Source organism: Maylandia zebra, linkage group LG19 (assembly GCF_041146795.1).
Source record: "Maylandia zebra isolate NMK-2024a linkage group LG19, Mzebra_GT3a, whole genome shotgun sequence".
In the NCBI taxonomy this organism is placed as follows: Eukaryota; Metazoa; Chordata; class Actinopteri; order Cichliformes; family Cichlidae; genus Maylandia; species Maylandia zebra.
This window is the reverse complement of record NC_135185.1, coordinates 19689308-19710090: the sequence shown is the minus strand read 5'-3', so window position 1 is coordinate 19710090 and position 20783 is coordinate 19689308. Positions and strand designations below refer to the sequence as shown.

Genomic DNA, 20783 nt, shown 5'->3' with positions numbered 1-20783 from the left:
CGATACCGATACGTAATATCGGATCGGTCCATCTCTAATTGTAAATACCCCTGCCCCTCTGCTGTGAGTGTTTTCTTAACTGTGCCAGATGTGCCGTCTCTGAGGCAGATTCCAGCAGGCGATGGCGGATGCTCATAAGCTCCAGCAGCATGGACAATGTTTCTACAGCACAGTCTGTCAGCTTGTCTGGTCCTTGCTTCATGTCCCTCTCCTCTGCAGCTTTTACTAGTGACAGGCCCAACTTCTGGACCAAAATTGGATCCTCAATAAACACGTCTGAGAACAACTGAGAGCAACAGAAACTGGGATTTAGTGAAATGGCTTATTTTTTTGTACACAGTAATCTGAACATACGCTGAACAAGAATGTACATCTCTTTGTATTTGTGAGCTGTAGGAGGCTCCTGGTGAAGTCTGGTTGTTCCAGATTTTCAGTGCCTGCTCTAAAAGGTTGTGTTCGAGGTGGAGTTTGTCAGTGATGCTCGTGGCTCGGTGCAACTGACATAGTTCAGTGTGAGCCTGAACCAATCCGTGATAGACTGCAGAGGCCAGACAGAGTGATGGGTGAACTTCTAGCAGGAATACGTTCATCAGAGCAGGCCTGCAAAAAAAAACAAAAAAAAAAAACAAAAGGACGCAAGGAGGGAAAGACATGAGCATTAAAAGAAGAAAATAATTATGTTTTATAGTATAAAGTCTTCCACAGCTGTTTTAACTTGCCTCGTGCCTCCAAGTGAGACCAAATATTGGGGAACATAGTTGGGTGGACGACCATAGCTGGTTATAAAGCCTTTGTGATCATTTCTCCAGATGCGCTGAAGGTACAGTCGCTGTCTCTCTATCTGTTCAGAGGAACAACATAACCACAACATATAACTGTGGTGTGTCTCATGTACAGACCACAGTCATTGCACAGCTTCACATGTAAATACAATCCAGTGCATCATTTAGTGTTTACCTGATTGTCCAGAATGTCTCGGATCAGCCGCTGGTGGCTCTGCATGCAGCTGATCTCAGTCCTGTAGGCCTGAAAATAGTTATCCTGGTTCAGGTCCAGCTGTGGCTTCCTGTGCATGATGTCAGTGATAACTTGGGCCAATGCAAACCTCTCCTCTGTGCCCACTGCATGCTGGTAGGCTTCATAGTAACAGTTTAAAAGCTGCAGAAACACAGAAGTGCACAGTTAGTCAGTTGTAACAGTATGTCAGTCGTAGTTCTATAAAGTTCAATGCTAACAGGAAATGACTGAGCCAAAAGAAATCAAATCCTCTTTTCCATCAATCTACCTGGACTTTGCTCTCCATGAACTCAGTCTCACATGCCCACAAATTGAGAAGCAAAGCAACGCGGTCAACATCTGTCCCAGCCCAGGAGTTGAAATCTACTGTCGAGGCTGACACTCCCTCAGTTTTTCCAATTTGTTTGATTGTGTTTCTGTGGATGAAGTGCGAGCCGATGAGGAGAAGCTCATTCATCAGCTCTACAAGGTCCTGCAGAGCAGCGTCGTACATGATGTAAAACCCTCTGGGGTCCTGAGTGTGGATGTAACGACCCTCAGAGGTGTAAAAATCATGAAGATTCTCCACCTCTGCAAACTCCATGAACTCTGAGCAGTGGACCTAGACAGTTGTAAGAAGCAATGTCTGGATTCTCAGTTAAACCAATTTTTTTAAATTCACTTGAAGCAAGAGGATATATGTTTTTACCTTGTAATCGACAGGAGTGCTGTGAATATACTGGACAGAGCCGAGACCTTCTGCCTCTCCTCTTCCTCCTCTGGCTACATTCATCCAACCCGTCTCCTCTGCTGTGCTGCGCAGCACCTGTCCTTCTAGCTGCAAACCTGCCAGGTCAAAGGTCAAAGTCCTTTCCACAGAGCGCAGGTAGTTCAGCATCCCAAGTGACACACGCTGCAGATGGTAAAAATTAAAACGACATTCGAGAGCTCGCATACTATAGCAACAGACAGATATACTTAATATATTTTCTTTTTTTAATCAACAAGAAAACGATCATCAGCAAAAAACAGTTTAGAGACGAGAGAAAGAACAATTCAGTATCCGCAACTGCACCAAAGAATAAAACAGTGAAGTGTGGATTATTAAACTTCAGGTCTCTCTCTCCCATTTTATTAAAAATTGATCAACAAATTGATTTACTCTGCCTTATAGAAACCTGTTTACAGCAGGATGATTATATTAGTTTAAATAAATGGCAGCAATCTTCCACTCCAGTCGTTAATTAACCAAAGACCCTGTTTTTAATCTGATTTAGTGCTCAGCTCAGATAAAATAATTATCGTGGGTGATTTTAACATCAGTGTAGATACTGACAGCCTCAACAAGGCATGTAATCGATCATTAGACTCGATTGACTTCTTTCAAAATGTAAAAGAACCCACCCACCACTCACACTCTAGATCTTGTTCTCACATATGGCACAGAAACGGAACATTTCCACATAACTTTACATTTACAATGGTGGATTACACAGCAGTGGGGAATAGATTTCATCTCAGTAGATGTCTTTCTAAAAGTGCTGTAACTAAGTTTAAGGATGTAATTCATCTACTGTTCTCTTCTTCTATGCCTGGTGCCAAACAGAGCAGAGCAGCTACCTGAACGCTACTCCCATAGAGGTTGATTATCTTGTTAATAATTTCACTTCTTCACTGCGAACACCTCTGGATACTGTAGCTCTTCTGAAAAAGAAAGGCTCAAACCAGAAGTACTTGACTCCCTGGTATAACTCGCAGACCTAAAGCAGACAACCCAGTAAGGACCAGGGGAAATGGTAAATGAACTGGTTCTTATATAGCACTTTTCTACTCTGAAAACTCTAAACTCTACTCTAAAACCACTTTAAAAAAAAAAAAAAAACAACCTCATTCACCCTCATTCGGTCAAGCACTTTTTTCTACTTCTTAAGTGCTTTCTATTTAACATTCATGCGCATTCATACTCCGATGGATGCATTGGAAAGCAACTTGAGGTCAGTATCTTGCACAAGGATATTTGGCATGCAGACTGGAGCAGATAGGGATTGAAGCACCAGTCTTCTGATTAGTAGGTGATCTGCTCTACCACCTGTAGCATTCCTTTAAGCAAAAGTTAACTAGTAAGAACTTCATGAATTTCTTCACAAATAAAATTTTAAACATTAGAGAAAAAGTCACTCGTAACCATCTCACAGACGTAACATTATGTCCAGCTGACTTCAGTTATTACTTCCTCCAAAGCATCAACATGTCTTTTAGACCCCATTCAAGACTGCTGAGAGAAGTCCCACCAATAATTAATGTTTCAGTCTTAAATATGGTCAACCTCTCTCTAATAATCGGCTATGTACCACTGGCCTTCAAGCTGGCAGGAGGTAATTTTAAAAAAACGCTTTAGTGAAGGTTACAAATGATCTTCTAATTGCCTTAGAAGTGGACTCATCTCTTAGCTTTTCCTGCTAGACCTCAGTGCAGCGTTTGATCCTGTCGACCCTAAAACTTTATTACAGCGATTAGAGCATGCAGTAGCAATTAAAGGTACCGTGCTGCAGTGGTTTGAATCGTACCTAATAGACTCCAGTTTGTTCATGTAAATGGAGAGTCCTCTTCACACACTAAGGTTAATTATGGAGTTTCACAGGGTTCAGTGCTAGGACCAATTCTGTTTAGATAAAACTGAGGTTATTGCACTTGGCCCTGAAAATCTTGGACTCATTCTTGACCAGGATATGCCATTCAATGTGCATATTAAAGAAATATGTAGGACTGAGTTCTTCCAATTGTGCAATATCTCTAAAATTAGAAACACCCTGTGTTAGAGCGATGCCAAAGAACTAGGTCATAGGCATTACTTAGTATTACTTCTAGGCTGGACTACTCTAATTCATTATTATCAACCTTCAGTTGATCCGAAGTACTGACAGGGACTAGAAAGAAAGCGTATTTCTCCCACATTGGCTTCCCTTCATTGGCTCCCTGTTACATCCAGAATCGAATTTAAAATCCTGCTCTTCACATATAAAGTATTGAATAATCAGGCCCCATCTTATTTCAATGACTTTATAGTACCATATCACCCCATTAGAGCTTTTCACCCTCAGAATGCAGGCTTACTTGTTGTTCCTAGAGTATTTAAAAGTAGAAAGGGAGGCAGAGCTTTCAGCTTTCAGGCCCCTCTTCTGTGAAAGAAGCTTCCAGTTTGAATTTGGGAGAAAGACACCCTCTCTACTTTTAAGATTAGGCTTAAAACTTTCCTTTTTGCTAAAGCATATAGTTAGGACTGGATCAGGTGACCCTGAATCCTCCCTTAGTTACACTGCAATAGTTGTAGGCTGCTGGGGGATTCCCATGATGCATTTGGTGTGTCTTCTTCAGTCACCTTTTTCACTCACTATGTGTTAAAAGACCTCCCTGCATTTAACTGCATTTCTCTTGCTCCTCTCACCCCAATGCCAATGAAATGTATCTATTATACTGCATACATCAACATGCACTTACATACCTGCCACATAAATACTAGTAGAAAATACTACTACTGTACCTGGAGCTCTCTGAGTTTCAAGTGGCGCAGAAAGATGAGGGACAGGTAAGCTCCTCTGGTTACTACTGGACCCGAGAAGCCTTCAGGTAAACTGTCATCCAGGCCCAGGACCTGCAGGTTGTCCTCCAAAGACTGACTGTGCCACGATAATATGAGTGAGTGGGAAAAGAGCTGATGTTTTCCTTAGTCTTAAAAGGCTTTCAGCCTCACAAGTGACCAAAGTAATGTGATGAATAAATTCTGCAAAGCAATTTTTCTTTGAATAAACACACCTTTCATGGTAAAAGCTTGAAGTCTGACTCTTTGAAATCTCTTTGTTGCTGCCTCTGCTCCCTCTGGATGCGGATGAGTGACTGTGGGTTTCCTATTAACATAAATGTCAGTGTTATTGCACTGACTGAATTTTTACATCTCCCAAGTCGAAAACTAGACGACACACACCTGAATGAGATTGGCAGCGTTGTAAACATTTTTCCAAATCTCAGAGATCATTTGTTTTTTTGTCTTGCGGCTGCTTGAGATGAACGATGTGGATTGTGAGTCGCCAACTTGTGCAGCATGTTCTTTGAGAGCTGCAGCCACGTGGAGCAAATTGCGGACCTGCTCAGATACACAGTGAGGACAGCATAACAAAACATGACAAAAATCATTAAAATAAAAAGGCATTATATACAGTCAGGACACTTCATTAGGTACACGTTGCTAGTACTGGCTTTTCTTCAGAACTGTGTTCATTCTTTGTGGCACAGATTCAAGAAAGTTCCGAAATCATTCCGGTACCAGCACCAGTCTGAGCTGCTGGTTCAAGGCAGGATGGATCCATGCTTATATGCTTGTCTCGACTATGTCCACATGCCTAAATACTCCGAGGTCATTGGCTCATATGACATTGCAGCTGAAAAGGTGTACCTAATAAAGTGGCATTAGTGTAATGCACTGTTAGCAAATTCTCACTTATGTTCTTTTCACCAGTTATCAGTTAGTCAGTTGTAACTATATATTTATTAATCATTTGCAATAATTTCACCCATTTTGAAGGATGCGTGACACTGATTCAGAGCAGACTCGCTTTTTACCTGAAGAAACTTGCACTGCATCTGGAGCAGCTCATCAACTGAATTCTTTTCCTTGAGCTTTGTGAAGAGCTTCTGCTGCCACGGATCTCGCCTGGGTTTCACCTACAGAGCGGAAACCAAACAATCAGTTTCTAGCATCCTGCAAACGTCTGAAAGACTACAGAATCCATAAAAACACAAGTGCTTACAGAAAAAAAAAAAAAAAAATGCAAATGTTTTGCCAGATACTGATGAACTCTAAAGCACCGAGCATCACAGGAAACAGTATTTGAAAAGATTATTTTACTATTTTATTTGTTTCCCCTCAAACCTGGATGAAAGGAATCCAGTTAGCCTCCTTGCATACAGCCATGTTTGCACTCTTCCTCCCCCACTGACTCTCTCTGACGTCCATACCGTCGTAAGGAGGAAACGTTTTCATCTGCTCTTGTTGTCGGAAGATTGTTTTAAACTCCCTCCACACCTGGACAGACAGCAGCTGCGATTCAGACCAATAATTTAAATGCATTTTAAATTTCACCACCTTTTGAGGACAAATATACCATGCTGAATAGCTCCATCTCATCTGCAGTGGTTTTCAGATTTCCTGTGTCATACGGCAGGCAGAAGTAGGCGAGCAGGGACTCCAGCTCGGGCATGAACTGCTCCAGGTGAACTGTGTGGAGTGGTAGTACTGAAATACAGTTAAATGTAAACTTTTTTACTATTTTTTTTTATTTCCAAAAGATTACAAAAAACATGTATGAAGGGAAAAGCTCACCATCAGCCTGTTGCCTTTCATGCAAAATTTCCCCACAATCCTTTCCTGGTGCTTCATCTTTTCTTTCACACATAGGTACATAGTGGAGCACCTGTTAAAGCAAATTTTAATGTGAAATAAAGCACCACAGGCATCAGACAGGATGAACAGTGATAAAATCTGTCTGTGGCTTTTTACCCTGAGAAAGTGGTGGATGGGCTGAACAGAGTGCAGGTGGCAGACAAGCCACTGCAGATAAATGACGACATCGTCCTGAGTGAGCAGGCTGACGGGGTTTCCTCGGCCGGTCAGCATCTTCTCTCTGCTTGCTGACAGTCTGCGAGCTCTCTGAACGGCATCCTGATACTCACGGGTCATGTAGGACACCTGATCCTGAGACAAAACAAGTCTTATACGATGATGCATTTTTCAGTGCGACATCTGTACGATTCTTCTCGTTCTTTAGAAATAAAAGATTCAGCATTCTCAAGCTGTTTACACGAGGAGAACATTTTCCAGTGATGTTCAAAATAGTGTACAAGGAACCGTATGCTTCCTGAACTGACTGCATTCTGAATAATTATTAAATCACAGATGCTGTATAAAATCTAAATAACTGGATCCCAAGTATTTGTTATCATTTAAAGCTCATATATAAGAGAAAGTAACACAAAGATGGAAAACATGACTGCAGACACGATAATTTAGCCCTCTGTCTCTTTTACTATGCTGCTGTGAAACTTTGCAGCGTGATTTGTGATCTAAGATGATGTAAACAACAGCTGCCCTGAAAAAGAAATCCAAAAACCTGTAGTTACTCACACCTGTTCAACTGCTCATTAATGCAACCAGCCATTGTCAAGAAGACCTGCTGAAGTTCAAACCGCACTTCAGAATGAAGAAGAAAGGTCATTTGGAATTTGAATTTGGCATGAATGTTGCCATTTCAGAAACTTCTGATCTACTGGGGTTTCCCCACACATGACCACCTCTAGGATTTACAGAGAATGGTCCAAAAAAAGAAACAAAATATCCACAGATATCCAAGTCGTACCGACAGGAAGGCAACAGTAACAGAACTTGTACTAGCAAGCTAATGCTAATAAAGTGTCCAGTGAGTATATACACCTTTCAGAATTAATGCTACCTTAATTGTGTACTAGTTAAACATGTTTTTAAGTCACATTCACACTCGTGTAGAGCATCCTGTGTTTTTTGGGAAATGTATTCTGTGATATTTGCCATATTTTTAAACTCAGATTAAAGGTAGATACAGAATAAAATGCAGAAAATAACCACAAACCAGTACAAAAGTACAGTGAAAAGATGTACTTTTTTTAGAGTATTGTTAAAACACTGCTAGGTCATGCTGTTCGTTTACACATGGCAACCTTATAATGGGGATAAAGCTTCTCAATAACGCTGGCATGGTGGCAAAATCTCCTCCATCTCAGCATGAGCAGATATCTGATCTGAGCCAAGTGATAAGATCTGTCTGTGAAGAACTGTGGTAAAAATACAAAAAGGAAACTGGTTTAAGTTTAAAAACTTTTCAAAAAAAAAAATCCTAAAATAATCTGTTTCTGCTTCTTGTTTCAGGCATAAATTTTCTGTCTCTGTCCTGACCTGGTGCAGCAGAAGAGGCAGACTGTCAGGAGTGTACTCCGAACTCAAGCAGCTCTCCAGCTCTCGCTGCATGATATCAGCCTGAGACCGAGTCAGCAAAATGTCAGCCACCTGAAACCAGCAGAAAACAAACTACACCTAAAAAAAAAAAAAAAACAACCTAAAAATAATGCCTTCACTTAATATTGGATATAAATCAAAGATTTTAAAGTCTAACAATGCAAGACTAATGAACTTTCTGTAGAAAGCATCACCTGAAGCCCTCTCCTCAGTGCATGCTCCCTCTCCACACGAAAGAAGGAAATATCTTTAGGAGGTAGTACAGAACTGGAACAAAAACTTTTACAAACATCATGGGTTTAAAATGTAAATGCCCACAAATCAGTCACAGCTCAGATCTGTCACATTTTACCTAAAGTGACTACTATGCTGCTACACTACTTAGGCTTTTTAAAAAAAAAAAAAAAAAGGATAAATATACAGGGAACATAACACTAACAAAAAAGTTCAGCTGCCTGTTAATGTGAATTTATCATCACTACTGGTAATACTTGTGTTGCATACTTTACAAGCCTTATGCATCTTAAACTTGGATTTAAGGTGGAAAACCGAAAGGCGTCCTGCTTCAGAACAGAAATCTGAAATGTGCAGGGTTATTTGAGCACATAAGTACATCGGTCTGCATTGTGAAGGGCAAACATTCATGTTAAATAACAACCGGCCATATTTTGAGTTGAGGATAGCTTTCAGGTCTACCCTTTTGGCAATCTGAGCTTAAATAATACATCACAGACAAACCTGTAGGCATTAGAAGATCCTGCTCCTCTATTCTCTTCAATCTCTGCCTTGAGTGCAGAGAGGTGACTCCACAGCTCTGCCTCCATCTGCTTCACCTTCACAGAGGAGGAAACTTTGTACACTGCACACATGTCTGACATCTTCAATGATAAACACATTCAAATGACCAAAAAAAAAAAAATAATAATTAAATATATATATATATATATATATATATATATATCCTTTAGCCCTGCTAAATCTCTGCCTCAACGCTGACTTGTTGTGGTGTGTCCATGGAGACAAATATCCATGGGCATCTGGACTCAGTGACTCCATTCAGGCTCTAGAGGGCTCCATCGTTTCAGTGCAGTCAACCAGTCTTTGGGCTGTCATGTCAGTAATGTCAGTCTCTTCAGTCAAATTTGTTTTGTCCTCTAGTTTGTAATAAAAATCTCAAATACAAGTCATTGCATCACTGTACTATTACATCTTTGAGGAGCACCTGAATTCACCAATTATAGCTCCTTTCCTTCAAAAACCCTGATTTAGGCCCAAATAGTCTATTCCTCTTGGATACAGTGTGTGATTGGTTCTTCAATGATATGATTATCCAATAGCAAGTCACCTCCACAGCTGTGGAATTCCTCTAGGGACAGATTTAAAAACAAAAGACAACATCAAACTCCAGCTTTTCAGTAGTTTATGCTTTATTTACATGCACCAGCTCTGATAAAACCAAGTGTTTGCTTTACAAGTGGAAATGTCAACTTCATGTTTTGTTTTTGTAGGAGCAATAGGAATATATGAAATGTGGAGACTGGCAGTGAAATTTAAACCTTAACACAGACTGTAAAAATCAGTCAAGAAAAAAAAAATAATAATAATTTAAAAAAAAAAAGTGGAAGCACAGCTGTGCAGAAATGTATTAAAAGGTTAAGCCAATGAGAATTATTTAATCTGGTTAACACACTGTTAAACATTTCTCAAAAGGACCCTTTCATTTGTTGTGCAAGTGATCACCCAGTGAACAGAGCAATGAAAACATGATTTTACACAGCCCTAACCAAATGTGCATCGAGGAACAATGGCAACAAGTATCGCAATAAATAAACCAAATTTGTTTTTTTACAATGATGCAACATGAGACAAGTTTACTAAAACACTCCTGATAATTTAAAAAAAATAAAAATAAAAATTAAAAATGTAAACAATTTTAAAAAGCATCCTGCTGCTCCTACAAAATTGTGCTGATGTAGATTTTTTTGCCCTTATATCACACACACACACTTCTGATTAGCTATGCACTGTGTAGCCTCTTTCCACTTATTTAAATGCAGATAAACTTTGGCAATATTTAAGATACTGTGGTCATTTCTTTCATTACAAAGAAAAAAGAAAAAACGCCAAGATACTACACACCCTCCCAGTGTTGAAAACATGTCACCCAGCACCTGCTATAGTGCTGATAACAAAGAAGAGGCTACTGACGGTGCTTCATCTGCAGCCACTCCCTGCTATCTTTAGATTTAGAGCACCAAGAACTCCATCAAATCAACGCCAAAACTGGTGTAGTTGTCGAGCGCTGTGAGTCACTGAATGTGGTTATTTCAACCCAAGTAGTCCCAAGTGTTTGACAACTAAAAAGTGGTAACTTGAACTAAATCGTGTCCTTAACTCAGTCCTAAGGTCTGTATACAGAGCAGTACTTCTAACAGTGCAGTGAGTGGAAGAGGAGGGACCTAAAAAGGGATCTGCAGCAGAAACATCATCAATACTTCAGTAATGGACCTCTTCAGAGGGAACAGAATTCACAGTAATGTCACTTAAAAATCACAGGGTAAAATTTGCTACAAAAAATAAAAATTGAAAAAACACTGCATACAAAAAACACATCATGTAGAGCAGTTCACATCTTGATAACATTACATACTGATATTTGGTGTGAATTGGTGCATCAATGGGGAGGGAAAGCTTTTAAAAAACTGTTTGTCCATTTAGGCTACGTCTCAAAGAAATCTTTAAAAAAAACAAAGGAAAAAAAAAAAAAAAAAAAAAAGAGCAGCTTGTCAAGTATCCTCCACTGGAACGTAGTAATGTAACATTCTCTGCAGTTTTTGTAAACAGGCCATCAGTCAGGCTGACAGCTGGTTTGGCAAAAAATGTTTTGGGTATGAAAGGGTGTGAAAGAGGAGAGAAAGCAGGATGAAAACACTTCATTTTCAGTTTTATGTATTACTTTGTGATATGAGTGAATCCCTGAGACTGATACGAGTTGATCCATGTAGTTTTAACTGAAGGTACTGTAGTTTCATTCCACTCAGTACCGTTTGTTCATACTGGCCAGGCATTGATCTTTTGAAACAATTATTTTTCCTTCACTGTGAAGACACTGTTGTTTTGTCTCAGACACCTACAATACAGTACTGAAGTTAATGCCGCAAATGAAAAATAGGAAGAAAGTCTACTGAAACTCTTACATACCTTCCTTCCCTCTAGTTGCACAACGCAGGACAATTAACCCAAATTTACACCTTCTTTACTTCTGACAGCTCCTCAGCTCGGCACCCAGCTCTGAGGGCTCTGTTTCGAGCTGGAGAAGCTTCCTGAATTCTTGTTGCTGTTCTGTGTGGAGGTGAGGCGAGAGTCAAAGCTGAGGTCCAGGCAATCTGCGTCCATCAGTTCATTGCGGATGATTGAGTCCATGTCGCAGTCCAGATTGCTGCTGAACACCTCAAGGTCCAGATCAGCGGAGAAACGGTCCTGACTGGTTAAACTGGAACTGAGCTGCATAGAGGCGTTCTTACTAGGAGACTTCAGGTGTAGCTGCTTTGTTTCAGGGAAGCCGTCGTCACTGTCAGAGGTTGACAAGCCCGCTTGCCAACCAGGCACTGAAGAGCTTTGGGCCTGGCCTGCACTGGTGTGGTTAACCAGAATGTGGTCTTTGCGGAGCAGCATGGCATTTCGGCGGGAGTTCTGCAAAGCGATGGCGGTGCTGGCCTGCGACATCAGAGGGTCTGACTGGGTCATCATGACATTGCTGGGGCTGTGGGAGTCCATCCCAAGCAGATCTAGGGCCTGGTGCTCACTGTAGTGAGACATGCAGGAGAAAGTGGTCTGCTTGTTCTCTTGGATGGTCTGCATGGGTGACTGTCGCAGGCTCGTGATGGACGGAGGGCTGAAGAGTGGGTTCGTCCCATAGCTGCTAGAGGGACTACCTAAACTGCTTCCTGAGCAGCTGAAGGTAAATACTGAACTCCCCTGACTGTTGGCCCCATCTTCCTCTCCAGGAGGAGGCTGCTGGGATGCTGTGAGGCTGATATTGTCTAAAAGATCATCCATCAGGTTGTCAGAGAGCCCGTCATTGAGGTTCATAGTGCCTGCCAGATCAGACAGTCCTGTTGGTCCAGTGGACGGAGACATGCTGCTGGGGCTGGAGTACAGCATTGGCGACAGGGGTGAGTCGTCATCAGGTACCTCATCCAGCTCCAGGTTAGCCAGGATTGGGGACAGACGACCGCTGAGCGTGCTGGCGTTGGAATTTGTCCGAGAGCGGAAGTCTGTCCAGGCATCGAGCTCGTCGCTGCTGCGGGAGGTGGGACTTCCTGTCCATTTGGAGAGGCTCGAGGAGCTCTCAGAGCTCCCATCTTGAGCAACCTGCAATGAGGCTTTTTTCTTTGTGGCACGTCCTCTGGCTCCTTTGATGTACTTGCTGTTATCCATCGACACAGCCCTACGTCTGGGAGCTTTACCTCCTTTCCCACCTTCTGGGTTGACCATCCACCAGGAGCTTTTCCCAGTTCCTTCATTCTGGACTTTCACAAAACGGCTATGGAGGGAAAGATTGTGTCGGATGGAATTCTGCAAAGACAAATGATTAAGAAAACTTAAGCATTAATACAACTTTCCCAGTATGAGCAATAATTCATAAAAAAAAAAAATCTTGTGTACATGATACGATTAAGTATTAAATACTTTTAGGAGCTTCAAAAGTTTTAACGAGATGTGACCTACAAAGTGGACCAAGTCAGAATGTGTGTTCCTGCTGCATCTGTTAGTGTTGTTCTCAAACTTCAGTCAAGCTTAACTACAAAAGATTACAACATGTATTACAGTAATTGCAGAGCTCTATAACGGCCCAACAAAGGAACAATGAGCCAGATAATATAAATCACTACAACAGAATACAAAACTCAGTGCTGTAAGCAGACAGTGCTGTATTCTGTGTCCCCTACAAAACTTCTTAAGGTTTTGTTGTTCATCTACAGTACTACGTTTTCAGCATGGTGTGCAGTGTTCCTAAAATTTGAGGAAACTGGACAAATTGATGACAAAATAAAACACAGGACTGAAATTATCTGAATTTTGTGTTCTAAATAGAGACACTGCTGACTTTTCAGATGATTACAAAAGACTAAAAGTCAGTGGCAAAAGGTATTATGTAGCTTGAAAGTTATGGTTCAAGTTGCTGTCAATATGTACAGTCGAGTGGTACAAGAGTGACTGTCTATAGCCATCTAGAAAACATGGTTGAGGCTCTGTCATGTTCTGGGCTGTGTTTTAGCTAGAGGTGATGAAATCTTGCCAAATTGATGGAATCATGAATGCAATCAAGTACAGTTTGACATCACCGTGCAATACAATCTGGAAGGTGCGATTAGCAGTAGTGTTTTTGGGACAATCCCAAATAGACTTCCAATGCCACACCCCCCCCCCCCAAAGGGGAACACCATCGGTCATAGATTGGCCTCCCCAGTGCCCAGACCTCAACATTACTGAGGCGGTGTGGGATCATCTTGACAGATAACTGAGCAAAAAGGCAGCAAACAGCCAAAGAACTTCAGTCTCCTTCAAGAAGCCTGGAGACACATTCCCAAAGACTACTGAAATTCAAATTAAAGAAATGAGTGACTCAAGGATATTGCACAGGGTTAACTGTAATTTAACCCTTTAAGGCCAAGTGTATCAAAGATGATACATCTATATCAGTGTAAATATTCTGCAAAAAAAATATAGAAAGGAAAACAAAAGCCTGATGTAGCTAATATGATACAAATTTAAACTTATGCAAATTAATATTTATCGTTATTGCAAGACTCACTAAACAATCCATTAATAATAATAATTTAAAAAAGTTTGGGCTTTTATTTCATGGTTCAGGCTTTAAAGGGTTAATACAAAAGGACTAATTACCAATGCTGCAGTGTCTTCATAGACATTTCTTTGCACTGTGACCCATTTCTGGCTGCTCACAAAGGTCTACAGGATTTCCCTGGAGATGTTCCTTACCACGTACAAAATTAAACAGCTGGAGCGTGCACGCCCAGCCTGTCACACTTCAGTAACAGAGGGAGAAACTCCGCAGTGATCTCCATAACCCAGAGGCCAGCTTCACAGGGAGAGGCTTCAACTCAATTCTCTAAAGCTTAAATTAACCTGATTTAACTCAAGGTCTCATTTAAACCCATCTAAGACGATTAAAGTTATCCGCTAAGCAAGCTCAACACAAAACAAACTACAGCAAGAGGAGACCAGAAATTGGTCTCATTAAGGCACTTGATCTGCGCTTTAATGACTGAGGGTTCTCAAACAAGCAGGTTTTTCCTCTTAATGCTTTGAGACAGTAAAGACCCACCAACAAGAAGCCATTCCTAAGAGAAGCAGTAAGAAAAGGCTGAGGTATGCTAAATTACACAAGAACTGGGCTGATGACAGTGGCAACAGGTTTTATGGAGTGATGAACACAATTTATTTTTGTACAAAAGAGGCTCTGTCATACCATTTGATATGGAAGATTTGATTCAACATCTGGAAAACATCCTTTTGGCAACAGCTTCATTTTTCAGCATATCAGCGATTCCAAACATACTGCAGTAAACACATACCTGATAAGTGTTTCACTGTTTTCTGCTGAAATCTTATGCAAGTGCATCTGGTCTTTGTGTTTACACAACAGATGAGCAGCCATTAGACCTTTTATTTCTGGTTAGAAATGCACTAATCCACTCATTTCCTGTCTATATCTATCTAGACAAAGTTAGAGTCTCTGCTACTACTGAATCAGTTTACATAAAAGCTATCTCACTGACAAGAACTCATTGGGTGAACAGACCACAGCGGTACCAAAAAAAGAGAAAAAGTTTCTGTCCATTAAAGCTAAATTTGATCAATTTAGAATTGCTTTCTGATATCGATCTATCCAGTGGGATTTATGTATCCCTTTTCAGCTACATATTCTAACTAATCAAAATGTTTACATGTAAATTTATCACTACCATGATATCCAATACCACACTTGTCGATGGGGCAAGTCAAATATTCCAACATGTTGCTTATCCCATGAGCTACAGGCAGCGAACACAATAACACCACCTGTCCCGTTCAATCTAATGCAATCCAATACAGTGGAGTTGCAACAAATAAGCCTGGGATACAGTCCGGTGTTGACACAGGAGGTTTTTCCATTCAAGTCTGTGATCATTTATTAGGCTTTAAGATGTACCGTTGTTGTATTCAATTATTGGAGCAGGCAGATTTACAACCTCAAAATGCCCAAGGCACTGATACAACAAAATCTGATGACTCAAAGGTGGTTTACTGCAGAAGTACTGAATTTTAAACATGCTTCTTTTATTGATTTCACTTCCTGTACACAACCAGTAAAAGACTGAAGCACCTTGTTAAAGATTTAAGGTAACCACATCCATATGAATAAAACCAATAGCAAACATACAGCAGCGTAACCTACCCGTCTGCCTCCTTAAGATGAAATTTTATTGGATATATGAAGGTATCCAATAAGCTTCACAGGCACGTACAGTACAAGCTGTACTGCATTTACAAGAGAAATCACAAAGAGCGAACTCCTGCCTTCCCCTCCCCCACACGCAGTCACAGTAGTGCTGCAGCACCCTTTGAGCAAAGCCTCGTTCTGAGCAGGGACTGGAGCAATGCCAGTTTAGCCAGAGCCAGATCCAAAGACAAACACTGAGCTTCTCTCATACTGCTACACATTGACCTACATAATTTATAGTCAGCTGATTGATTCTTGTGCCCAGGCATCATGAAAAGACAACAGCGGGGCTGAACCGCAGAGGGTTTGATGGGCGTCCATACAGGGGCTGAATATTTAGTTTGACTTACAGCACTGGAGACAAAGCTCAAAACTGAAGGTGGTGTACTTTCAGTGTGCTGAATGAGATGTGTGACGGGTCTGAATTTAAAACCCATCTGTTCAACCCTGAACCTGCTGGGGACACTTTTGCCAGGCTCAACCTGAATGTCACACAGCTCCAAAGCATCTCCTAGGAAATGCTGATGTCAGCACATGTGAAACCCTGTTATTAACCCTTTCCTTTTCCAGTCAACATCTGCCAAGCTCAAATATGCATCAGGCAGCTTAAACATGAATGAAAACTGACATCTAGCAGTTTTGAGCATAAAGTAACTGATTCTGTGCAGATTAATCAGTTTCACATGTTCAGGGTGATGTTTTTATTTCCCCTTCTGTAAATGCAGCAGTTTTAACCAGCACAATTTAACCAGTGTGATTCATTCAAAGAAGCTGCTCACTGGAATCAGCTTGCATTGCATATCCAGTTGTGCAGGATTACACACACACACACACACACACACACACACACACACACACACACACAAAATCCTGCAAAGCTCAAAGCTTTCATCAGACTACATTCCATGACAGATGAATTGGTTTGGTCCAGGCCAAACTAATCCTGAAAATCAAACACAAGCAAGGCCCGGCTGAAGCTTTGGTGAAGTCTGTGCTGCAGTCTGAGCAGTATGTCTGAAAGTGAAATCAACTTTGCATTGCACGTCTTTTGGGTTTCAACTTTCAAGCAAGCCGCTTTGTTCTCAGAGGTTCGTCTGCATCCTTAATTTTAGAGGCATAATGAAGCGTGTAATGTGATACGCATTACTACAACTACACTGGTTTACATATAGTTACACCATGTGCCGTTAGACTGCCACACATCTTCAGATCCCCTGCTGATAGGAGGAGATGTTTGATAAATAAATGTGTATAGCCAGTAACTGATGAGACTACAGGTTTGTGATTGCACCTACTGCCTCCATCTCAGAATTAAAATGAGCTTTGTGCATTGCATGTCTTACAGGACAAGTTAAAAAAAATAAAAAATAACACTGGTCTTTGTTATGATGACAGCCCCAACACATCACCGCTCACCTTCCAGCCAGCAGAGCTGTTGCTATCGCCTTTGTCCTTGAAATATGGCACGGATCTCACCATCCACTCATAGATTTGGGACAAGGTCAACCTTTTCTCAGGGGAGCTCTCGATGGCTTGGGTAATGAGGTCTGCATAGGAGTAGTTGCCCCAGGCATTCCTGCGGGCGGAGGACTTCCTCAGCTGCTGGGTGGCAGAACCGCTCGGAGCTGCTGCGGGGGTTTGCGCCGAGGACGGCGAGCCGTCGGCGGTCTCCTCTTTGGAGGGGCCCCGCTGGACCTCCACCGGCTGGGAGATGGAGCTGCTGCTGCTCGGCTCTCGGGTTTTAATAGCGCCGCCGCTGGCTTTCTGAGCAGCGCCGCTCCCCGTGCTCCCACCCTCATCATCCTCCTCTTCGGGGATTACGTCAGTGTCATTTGCCCCGGGCTTGCCCGCACCAGATTCCGGACGGGGCAGGGGCCAAGTGCAGGACCGTGGCCGCTTCTGGGGCTCGAAATCCGGATCTATCTCAACGTTTAGAGGCGGCTCGTTGCCGTTGCGCGACGCCTCAGCCATGTTGGTCGTAATTTGTCGGGGGTTGCACAAAGGGTTATAAAATCACTCGGGTCGCATTCCATCAATGTCGCGTGCAGGCTTCGTGGACAGTTTATTTACTATGCAAGTGTCCCTTCCTGCAGCTCGGTCCCAGCACGTGTCAGTCTATCAGTCCTCCTGCACGGCGTCCGTCCGCAACACACGGAGCAGCTGGAGCTCACCACAATCACCAGAACATCGCCTTTTGTCGTGCTAAGCCCACACCCTGGCCAACATGCATTGCAATTTCGCGAACTGTGGAGTGAAAAGACGTGAAGCGTACGCGGAGCCTCGGAGGAATCCAAAACTGCGTTCCTTCACAAGCGTCCGCGTCCCGCACGGCGATCCTGCATGACAAAGGGAAAAATCTTAAATGTACACGCACGCTGCATCTAATGCCACCACATCAGTTTCATCACTCCACACAGCTGCCATCTTGACCATTTCACTTCCCCAAGTTCTTAATCAGCCGTGCTGTGGAGCTGCCAGTTGAGCGCTGCAGTCCAGATACCATCAAGGCGATTAGGGGACGGTTTCTTAAGGGCCTGCACCTTCTTAAAAATGTGGCTGCTGGGAAAATGCACAGAGCCTAAAAATCCGCCCAGTTAAGAGCTGAAAAATAATGATGCTGGCTGTAGTCTAGCATCCCGGACGAAGTAGCACGGTGTCCTCCGTGTGCCCAGCTGCCTGCAAACACTTCATTCAATTTGCTGCTGCGGTTGGCGCAAACGCTCAGAGCCCAGGAGAAGAGGGTTAAAAAAGGAAAAAAGCGATCCTGCCCCCTGGACTGCACTGAAATTAAAGCGACAGTGTAGAGATGTCCGCTCGCCAATGACATCACCTCTAATGTGACCATCGGAGAGTATCCAGTGCGCAAAAATTAACGGTAAAACTGGATTTTATTCACTTGAATATTAAACGAAAAAAAAAAAAAAAAAGGGAGCAACAATGTTTACATAAAAATCAGGAATGCAGGGGAAATAACTGGATGTCAGAATATATAGGTCATCTTTAAAAAATACAACCAACCCAAACTAACCTGAAAAACTGACTGTACCGTTTAAGTTGATAAATATGTGCATTTTACCCAAATATGCCTTTAAGTTCCTCCCACACTGCCAGGAATACAGTCCTAATATACTCGACTGGCATTAAAAACATTTAAGCCAAAGCAAAAACCTATACATTTCCACCAAAAAGGTAAAAGTATAGAATAAACAAACATGCTCCTCACAATAGGCTGTTGTTTTTGTCCCCTACTCAGATATGCAGTTTCTAAACATGTCATTTTCCTATCTGAAACCAGAGCTAGATATAGTCAGGTCCTGACAGCAACCGTTTACGGAAATTTGGTGGTTATACTGACCTGAAGAATGTCAGCTGCACACCTACCCACACAGCCTCTGATGTTTTTCCAGGTCAAAGATTGTTATTTGATACCCGATCTTTGATAGCCAATACAGATTTAAATCTGAGTTAACACAAAAAAACAAAAACACCCCACAACCAACCCCACACAGATTTTGAATGGACCCACTATTTAAAACAAAAACACCCCAGCAGTGTACAGAAAATGGAACTGAAGAGGTAAAAATATTTATAAATTCCTTTTCACTGGAGTACATTTCTAGATATCGACCTTGGTATTTGTTGCAGACACTTCACAATAGCAAAACCACCAAAATTATTTTTAAAACCTGCCTAAAGGGAGAGTTTCCCCAACATCAGAAACTATTCAACTCTTAAGCCATATTGCCAAAATGAATCTAAAAGCCAATAAAGTAATCAAACACTTGTGTTTGCATAAATATCTAGTCAGCTAATCACATGGCAGCAACTCAGTACATTTACACGTGTAGATATGATTAAGACAACCTTAGGTAGTTCAAACCAAATATCTGGATGGAGTAGAAAGGTCATTTAGGTGACTTTGAACATGATATAGTTGATGGTACCAGATGTGGTGGTACCATTTCAGAAACTGCTGATCTAGATTTTCCCACACCACCATCTCAGGAGATTACAGAATGATGGTCCAAAAAGAGAATATCTGTAGTCCACAGCAGCTCTCTGGGTGATGGGATCTTGCTGGTGCTTAGAGTTGATAAAAGGCAACAGTAACTTAAATAACCACTCAAAGGTATACAAAAGAGCATCTATTCTGCACGTTGTCCTTCAAACTTTGAAGAAGACGGGGTATAGCAGCAGAAGAGCATACTGCTTGACACTCCTGTCAGAACAGAGAACTGAGGCTACACTTCCCATGGGCTCAGTAAAAGTGGACGACAGAAGATTGGAAAAAAGTGGGCGAGTACTTGAAACACTTTCAGATTCTCCGCTTATCTCTTACATTATACTGTGACAGAGCAGTATAATACAAATATAGATGATTATGATATTTATTTTTAAAACATGTTTATTTGTTGATTTGCAATTGCTAAAGCAACAGTAGTTCACTTGCTATCTAAGCTATGTGTTAGCATTCTGTGACAGTTTAAGTAATTAATGCAGTTAAAGCAAATTCACAATGATAAATTGCTAAATTATTTTATTATGTTGCAGGTTCAGGGTTTTGCTTTTCCTTACTTACCACAGTTTTCCTCTCCTTGCCCTCCATACCGGTCAAGTGTGTTAAAATTCGCCCCGTATGTCCTGACTTTTATAGTGCAGGTGATGTCATTTTGAACCTTGCTGGGCAAAACCAAGTGGAGGGCTTTTCTTGTGTGGGAATGTTTTCTGTTGTTTGTTTAATGGATTATGGAACAAATTGTTGAAAGAATTTGTCCATATAGGAAAGAGTTTATCAATGTTAATGCACTAATGCTGGGCTAGTGAGCGGTGTGTGATCTTCATATGTTCATGTTGGTTGCCATGTTTACCCGCCTGAGGTATTGGTACTGGCCAGACCAATTAGACGCGAAAACAGCCCTATATATAATCAGTCAACATTAGCTTTAGAAGAAGATAGGTGCTATTTCCTGCTTAGATTATGTAGCTTTTGTTAGAGTTAATTTGGGGCACCAAAAATTAAATTTAGGCCCAAGTTTCACATGTGACAGAGAGCTGTAAATTACTTGCTTCAGGGAACTCAAAATGTTTGCTGGTGGTGTAATGGTTCCATTTTGGCACACTTTGGTCCCTTGTAACAAATGAGCACAATGTACCCATCTTATGATGCTCAAATTATCTCAAACTGGTTTCTTGATCATGACAGTGATGTTCACTGCACTCCCCAGTCACCAGATC

The 20783-nt window shown here is 41.6% G+C and overlaps 2 protein-coding genes across 5 annotated transcripts in view; both read right to left on the bottom strand.

Annotated features, from left to right (window-relative positions):
- The window catches only part of si:ch73-242m19.1 (coiled-coil domain containing 162), a 32804-nt gene extending 24430 nt beyond the window's left edge, over positions 1–8374 (bottom strand). Inside the window, exons 1-17 of one of the 2 annotated variants that reach the window (XM_076877729.1) lie at positions 8233–8374; positions 7979–8089; positions 7744–7857; positions 6551–6745; positions 6374–6464; positions 6156–6286; positions 5924–6076; positions 5614–5715; positions 4979–5137; positions 4810–4901; positions 4538–4673; positions 1706–1909; positions 1286–1618; positions 958–1158; positions 720–841; positions 372–600; positions 81–286 (exon numbers count right to left, since the gene is read on the bottom strand). In XM_076877729.1, coding sequence (XP_076733844.1) covers positions 81–286; positions 372–600; positions 720–841; positions 958–1158; positions 1286–1618; positions 1706–1909; positions 4538–4673; positions 4810–4901; positions 4979–5137; positions 5614–5715; positions 5924–6076; positions 6156–6286; positions 6374–6464; positions 6551–6745; positions 7744–7857; positions 7979–8050 — 2540 coding nt within the window. In that variant the 5' untranslated portion in view covers positions 8051–8089; positions 8233–8374. The remainder of the gene's footprint in view (positions 1–80; positions 287–371; positions 601–719; positions 842–957; positions 1159–1285; positions 1619–1705; positions 1910–4537; positions 4674–4809; positions 4902–4978; positions 5138–5613; positions 5716–5923; positions 6077–6155; positions 6287–6373; positions 6465–6550; positions 6746–7743; positions 7858–7978; positions 8090–8232) is intronic. The other variant, XM_076877728.1, reaches the window with a different exon arrangement.
- A 1695-nt stretch (positions 8375–10069) lies between these two features.
- foxo3a (forkhead box O3A) lies at positions 10070–20179 on the bottom strand. 3 transcript variants are annotated; one of them, XR_003025145.2, is made up of 4 exons: positions 20128–20179; positions 16965–17884; positions 11240–12616; positions 10070–11168 (listed from the first exon to the last, which is right to left on the bottom strand). XR_003025145.2 is itself a non-coding variant. In XM_004540095.3 (3 exons), exons 2-3 carry the CDS (start codon positions 17517–17519, stop codon positions 11312–11314), a joined length of 1860 nt encoding a protein of 619 aa, XP_004540152.2. In that variant the 5' UTR covers positions 17520–17884; positions 20128–20179; the 3' UTR covers positions 10070–11311. The 3 variants fall into 3 exon arrangements, 1 of the variants encoding a protein (XP_004540152.2); XR_003025146.2 differs by having other exon boundaries at positions 10070–10509; XM_004540095.3 differs by having other exon boundaries at positions 10070–12616.
- Between the last annotated feature and the right edge of the window lie 604 nt (positions 20180–20783).